This window comes from Mustela nigripes, chromosome 2 (genome assembly GCF_022355385.1).
Source record: "Mustela nigripes isolate SB6536 chromosome 2, MUSNIG.SB6536, whole genome shotgun sequence".
In the NCBI taxonomy this organism is placed as follows: domain Eukaryota; kingdom Metazoa; phylum Chordata; class Mammalia; order Carnivora; family Mustelidae; genus Mustela; species Mustela nigripes.
In genome coordinates this window covers 127,581,056-127,588,301 of record NC_081558.1, presented here as the reverse complement: position 1 = coordinate 127,588,301, position 7,246 = coordinate 127,581,056, and the positions used below count along the sequence as shown (strand labels likewise).

The window sequence follows — 7,246 nt, the reverse complement described above, 5'->3', positions numbered from 1 at the left end:
CTTTTTTTATTTTATTTTATTTTATTTTTTTAAAGACAGGGGATGGTGGGAGGGCTAGAAGGAGAGAGAGAGAGAGAGAGAGAATCCCAAGCAGACTTCAGGCCTGGTGCAGAGCTCAATGCAGGGCTCAATCTCACTACCATGAGATCAGGACCTGAGCTGAAATCTAAAGTCAGATGCTTAAATCACTGAGTCACCCAGGTGCCCATAGGCTCACATTCTTGAATTTTGAGGAAGGAGGAAGTTTTCATCTACTCATTCAACTACTTTAATGGTTACTGGATTATTCAGATAGTCTATTTTTTTCTTCATCTAGTTTTATCATTTGTACATTTCTATAAAATTGGTTGATGGCAAAGCTTTTTCTTTTTTTTAAAGATTTTATTTATTTATTTGACAGACAGAGATCACAAGTAGTCAGAGAGGCAGGCAGAGAGAGGGAGGGGGGAAGCAGGCTCAGCCCTGAGCAAAGAGCCCGATGCGGGGCTCGATCTCAGGACCCTGAGACCATGACCTGAGCTAAAGGCAGAGGCTTTAACCCACAGAGCCACCCAGGTGCCCCAAAGCTCTTTATTTTCAAAATTATCTGCATAAAGAAACACAAAAATCTTTTGGGGAGATGGAAATTTTGTATCTTATTTGTGGAGGTGGGTTCACAGATATGTCAAAACTTATGAGGGACACATGGTGGCTCAGTTTGTTAAGTATCAGCCTTCAGCTCAGGTCATGATTTCAAGGTCGTGGGGTTGAGCCCCACATCAGGCTCCCTCCCTGCTCGGCAGGGAGCCTTTCTCTCCCTCACCTTCTGCCTGCTGCTTTCCCTGCTTGTGCTCTCTCTTGGTCAAGTAAATAAATACAGTCTTTAAAAAACCAAAACAAAATAAAAACTTACCAAACCGTGGTGTGGTCTGTAAAATATATTTTTGTTTTCCTGTATCGTAATCATGGTATTGTAAATACATGCGGTTCATAGTGAATAGGTTATACCTCATACGCTGATTCACGTTTGTCTGCAGGAAATTACACAAAGTATTTTTTTGTGATTTTAAAAAATTCTCTCTGTATCTTTAGACATGTTTTCTTTTGTCTTAATATTGTATATTTAGGTAATCTCTCTTTGTGAATCTTGTTGAAGGTTTGTCCATTTCATGCTCTTTTAAATAACCAGCTCTGTGGGAAGAGCCCTCAGCATCCATGTTTTCTTGATCTATCTGCCATGGTGCCTGGCACCTCCTACCCATCCTCCCACCATTTTGTAGGGCTAAATGAGCCATAGAAGAGGTTAGATGCCTAGAGGAAGAGGGTACATTTGTGGTAGAAGCCGGCATTGAAGGGATGAGATTCCTTCTTTCAAGGTGTCCAGTGCAGTCAACAGATCAGGCTCAGGAGCGGAGAGGCAGCTTCCTCTGAGCAATGATACATGGCTAAAGTATCATTTGGTATTTTTGAGAACTCTCCTCAGAATATTTAAAGAGGGCTTAGCTGGCAATGTGGACACTCATTACCCTTTAGGAACTACATTCTGTCACTTTTGTGTTCGGGGCCATAATACCAGCTCTTGGGGCATGACCCCACCTTCACTGGCCCACTGAACAAAATGGGTAACTGAATCTGAAAATAATCTAGCATCAGTTAACTACTAAATGGTACATATATTTGACTGTCTTGGAATTTGTGTATTTGTTTTGCCAGCTGAACGTATCTGACTAGTTACTTAATGCAGTTTATATTGTTCTTCTTATTTGTTGGAAAAAAGAAAACTAGTCTTCTGGATTTGAGGGAGATAATTATACTTAATTGTTTAATGTAAAAACTCTATTGTTTTTTATTTTTCTTCTAGTCATCAAATGCCTTCTAGAAGAAAATATCATAATATGTGAGACAGACTATTTCAAAATGCAAGCTTATATCTTAATACTAAATATAAACTGAGTAATATCCCTATTAAAAGTATATTCAGAGTTGCCACTCAGTTGTCTTGAGGTTTATTCAAAATAAGCATGTGCCATGCAACAGATGTATCAAGAACGTTGTTGAGCATTTCTCCCTGTCTGTATAAGATAATTATGTGTTTTTGAAAACTTGAAAGTGTATATTGTGGGTAGGACTGGGTTACTGAAAAAGTCTTACTATGTAGCCTAATGGGAAATGCACTGTGCTTTTACGGAATAGTGCATCAGCAACAAGGTTATCTTAAATTTGAATTCCACCTCCTGGAATGGAAAAAGGGGGCTAGGGTTGTGGATGGCAGAAACTTGAGTAATCTTGTATCTTGCTTCCTTGTGCTATTTTTCTTTTTATGTATTTGAACTATGTTTTGTTCATTTTGTTTTGATCTTGAGGACCAAAGTTGGAAACCCAACAACCTATTGCTTAGTTTGCTGGAATTGCCATAACAAAGTCCCCAGACTGGGGGGGGGGGGGGGGGGGGGCCTTGAACAACTGATGTTTGTTTTCTCGTGCTTCTGGGGGCTAAAAATCCGAGATCAAGATGTCTTCAGGCTTGGAATCTTCTAGACCTCTCCCCTTGGCTTGTAGATGTCTGTCTTCTCATAGTGTATTAACATTCTTCAGATAAATAGGACCAACAGGATGTGTGTGTGTCTCTGTGTGTGTGTTTATAGAGAGAGATGTATCTATCTATATAGAGAAACAGACAGACAGACTGAGACTGAGATTTACTTTAAGGAACTGGCTTGCATACTTGTGGTGACTTTGGAAATTTAAAATCTGCAGGGTGGGCTGGCAAGCTGGAGATTGAGGGAAGAGTCCAAAAGCAGTCAAATGGAACAATTCCTTTTTGCTTAGAGGTCAGTCTTTGTTCTAAAGCCTGCAGCTGGGGGGCATCTCTAAATACAGTTATATTCTGGGGCACCTTCTGGACTGGCTTAGTTGGTTAAGCAGCTGGCTTCAGCTCAGGTCATGATCCCAGGATCTAGATTAAGTCCCGTCTTTGCTCCCTGTTCAGCAGAGAGCCTGCTTCTCCCTCTTCTTCTGCCACTCCCCCTGCTTGTACTCTCTCTCCCTCTGTCAAATAAATAAATAAAATCTTTTTCAAAAATAAAAAAAATAATAAAGCCTTCAGGTGATTGGTTAAGGCCCCCTATATCACAAGGGCAATCTGCTTTACTCAAAGTCCACCAATTTAAAATGTTAATCTCATCCAAAATTTTTTTTTGCAGAAAACATCCAAAATGATAGTTTGGCCAAATATCTGGGTACAGATATCCTGGCCCAGCCAGGTTGACACATAAAATTAGCCATCAGGCATGGTCTTCCTTTTCTATCTGTGTTCGAATTTTCTATTCTCATTAAGGACATCAGTATATTGGATTAGGGCCTGTCCTAATGACCTCATTTTAACCTAAGACTCTATCTCTAAATACAGTCATGTTCTGGGGTGTCTGGGTGGCTCAGTCATTTAGCATCTACCTTCAGCTCAGGGCATGATTCCAGGGTCCTGGGGTCGAGCCCCACATCAGGCTCCCTGCTTGGCGGGAAGCCTGCTTCTTCCTCTCTCACTCCCCCTGCTTGTGTTCCCTCTCTTGCTGTGCCTCTCTCTGTCAAATAAATAAATGAAATCTTAAATACATACATACATACATACATACATACAGTCGTATTCTGAAGTCTTGGGAGCTAGAACTTCAACACATTGATTTTGAGAGAACACAATTCAGCCCATAGCAGCCATTAATTGAAAACTAAGCATACGTAGAAAGACAACTCTAAGAAAAAAAGAGCCTTCCCAACACTGAAAATGTGCTCTTTCCTCTGACTTTACGATAAAGCATGTTTGTGAATCCTCAGATAAGCCAATTAACTGGAATGGAAAGTAACTTTTTTCTATTCACATTTCTATAATCTAAAAGTCAATTTTGTTTTTCTTTGCCAAGGATATTTCTATTATTACAGTAATTAGAGATACAATTTTTAAAAATTTCTTACTCTGGTTATGTGTGGATTTCTACCTGTTTTCATTTTGTGCTTTAAATTTCAGATTAGAGTGCAAATGTTTGAGATGTTTTTATCTTGAGTTATGAACTAATTTGAAGTTGCTATTAAAAACAGAGCCACATTTCTGCTTTCTCTGGCAATATAAGAAATAAACAATGGGAAAATTACCAATAAAAATGAAGGGAAACATTAACAAGAGAATATAAAATAAGAACAAATCAGAAAACACATCTTCAAGGCTTCTCTGAAATCATAATATAATCTGACATTATCTTTTCTATTTTAGAATCAGTGCCTTAAGTCACATTTTCCAAAGCTGTTTAAATAAAGAGTAAAAGGCTCCTCTATTTCTGATACTGAAGAAATGCTTCTTTTCTCTCTCTCTCTCTCTTTTTTTTATTTTTCTGCAGATAACAAGGAGATTTTCCTTTCCAAAGCAATTCACAAGTCCTTCATCGAGGTTAATGAAGAAGGCTCAGAAGCTGCTGCAACCTCAGGTGCCAAGTTATAATTTTCTACAATGTTCTCACTTTTTTTTTTTTTTTTTTTGATTTGTATCTTTAAAACCATCTTGGGTGGGGGTTGGGGGTCATTTTTACAACATAGCTAAAAAAAAAACTGACTCTGCTCTTAGAAGTCAAGCTAATGCTGAATCAGCTAGAATTTTCTAAATAGGATATGAAGTGTGCACTTAACTCCAGTGCCCCAATACAGAGTAACCCCCACCTCTAATGAGAGGCCGGAGGACCTTGGTGGCTCGGTAGAATAGATTTCCCTGCAGTGCTGCCTGTTTAAATATTTTAGATATTTTCTCATCACCCATTTAAACATTCTTCTTCTTACCTAATTACTTGTGGACACTAGTTCTTTTTTTTTTTTTTTTAAGATTTTATTTATTTATTTGAGATAGAGAGAGAACACAAGTGGGGGAGAGGGGCAAAGGGAGAGGGAGAAGCAGACTCCCTCTGGAGCAGGAAGCCCAACGGGGCTGGTTCCCAGGACCCTGAGATTGTGACCTGAGGCGAAGGCAGACACTTGACCTACTGAGTCACCCAAGCCCTCCTGGAAACTAGTTCTTAATTTTGTCAAAAGTTTTGCCTTTTTAAAAGCACACACATTAACAAGACATAATAAATAATTTTGAGTAATTTTAACTGAATAATGCTGGTAAAATAATTTTAAATAAATAATTCTAAAATTTTGACCTAAATCACGTGTTCAAAGCAAAATGTTAAATGTCCTTGATTATTTTGAATGTTTTGACTTCCCCAGTTAAATGAGAATGATTTTTTCCAATGACATTTTTTCCCATTTATTTCTTTGGGTGTGTTTCAATCTCATGTTCCACTGCTATGTTCAAATTGTAGTAGGATTTTTCCTTCCTCTGGCAAAATGGAACATATCATTTTTTTAAGCTTCTACATAAATTTGTCCACTAAAAGGATATCACCAGTTAAAACAGTGTTTTCAGGAGGAAATAGAAACACAGTAGTCTTGAGCATCAGGAAAGCCTAAAATCTTACATAATTTAATCTTGACCTTTTCCTTATAATGAATCACCCTGCAGCAAGTATAAAATGATTATCCCATAATAAGGATCTCAGGGGAATTCACTTTCCTAGCCATAGGAAACATCATGCTTCTCTTACTGCTGCTTTTTCCCTTTAATCACTGCCATTCTTTTTTTTTTTTTTTTTTTAATATTTTATTTATTTACTTGAGAGAGAGACAGTGAGAGAGAGCATGAGTGAGGAGAAGGTCAGAGAGAGAAGCAGACTCCGCATGGAGCTGGGAGGCCGATGCGGGACTCGATCCCGGGACTCCAGGATCATGACCTGAGCCGAAGGCAGTCGTCCAACCAACTGAGCCACCCAGGCGTCCCTAATCACTGCCATTCTGGCCACTTACTAGAAGTATGTAAAAATCCTCATTTTAGACAAAAGGAAATAATGATCTGGAAATATGAAGAAACTTAGGGTTTGTTTGGGGGTGTTTGTTAATTCTCCCCCTTTCCTTAGCTCAAAGGTCATTTTAGTAAAGCCATATATATTGATCTGAAACTGAGAATAAAAGTTTTGTAAGAGGCAAAATAAATTTTTCTAGTATTTTTGGTGGATTGGAGGTAGGAAACTGTGTGTGTGTGTGTGTGTGTGTGTGTGTGTGTGATGTGTTTAAAGATCAGTATAAATGTTGTCACCTTCATAATTTTTTCTCTGAGTCTTTAAAATTTTGTTTCCTGTAAATTGTTGCTTTTGCATTAAATGTAAATGGTGTTGGAGAAATTACTCATTAGTCTCTGCACATCCACAGACATGTAATTACTTTCTCCCTGCACTGTAGGAATGATTGCAATTAGTAGGATGGCTGTGCTGTATCCTCAAGTTATTGTCGACCATCCATTTTTCTTTCTTATCAGGAACAGGAGAACAGGTAAGTCTGTTATAAGAATGGAACTTTATTTATAGGCCAAAAGAAATAATTTTTTTAAAAAAGAGAGAGCATTTTTTCCCACATTACTTATCAGATCATGTCTAATATTCAAGTGATTTTCTAAAAAGAATTATTTATATTTTTATTTTTAGAACACTGCTAATTGTCAGTAAGAAGGAAAGTAAATATCCCACTTTTTTGTTCACACCCTGTTTTGTTCACTTCCACCCCAATGCAGGTACAGTCTTGTTCATGGGACGAGTCATGCATCCTGAAACAATGAACACAAATGGACATGATTTTGAGGAACTTTAAATCATTTCACATGCAAAATAGTAACTAAACGTGTTATGTTTGCAACTGGTGTATTTAAGATTTGTGTTTTACAGTATATCTTATGATAATATTTAAAAATAGTTCCAGATAAAACAATGTATGTAAATTATAAGCCAACTTGTCAAGGAATGTTATCAGTATCATTGAGGTAATAGTCCCATGGTGTCACTGTGTCTGTTGTGCTGGTATTTAAAATAAAAGTACATATTGATCATGTGAACAACTCTGTTTTCATTTCACAAGTTGTACTAGAAGGATACTTCTAGGCAAACTTTGGAAATGGTGATGTTTTTGGACATCGTAAATCTTTCATAATCATACAGAAGAAAAGCAGTGAAGTCAATTAGCAGTATTACACTTACCGTGAGAAAGCAATAACAAGTCAGATGAAGACAAGCAGTCCCCCAAAATAGAATTATTTCTCTGAAGACGGTATATAGTGTGGTATAAAAGAATGTAAACTGAACATCTTCTGTAGGCTCTATGATCAAACTTGATAGAAAAAAACAGGACTATGCAAACC

General features: G+C 37.6%; 1 protein-coding gene across 9 annotated transcripts in view; it reads left to right on the top strand.

Annotated features, from left to right (window-relative positions):
• Positions 1-6,937, top strand: part of SERPINI1 (serpin family I member 1) — a 72,327-nt gene extending 65,390 nt beyond the window's left edge. For 8 of the 9 annotated variants that reach the window (XM_059391606.1, XM_059391609.1, XM_059391605.1 and 5 more), the window contains 3 exons: positions 4,368-4,454; positions 6,298-6,387; positions 6,626-6,937. In XM_059391606.1, the coding sequence (XP_059247589.1) occupies positions 4,368-4,454; positions 6,298-6,387; positions 6,626-6,702 (254 nt within the window). In that variant the 3' untranslated portion in view covers positions 6,703-6,937. The remainder of the gene's footprint in view (positions 1-4,367; positions 4,455-6,297; positions 6,388-6,625) is intronic. The other variant, XM_059391610.1, reaches the window with a different exon arrangement.
• The last annotated feature ends 309 nt before the right edge of the window (positions 6,938-7,246 follow it).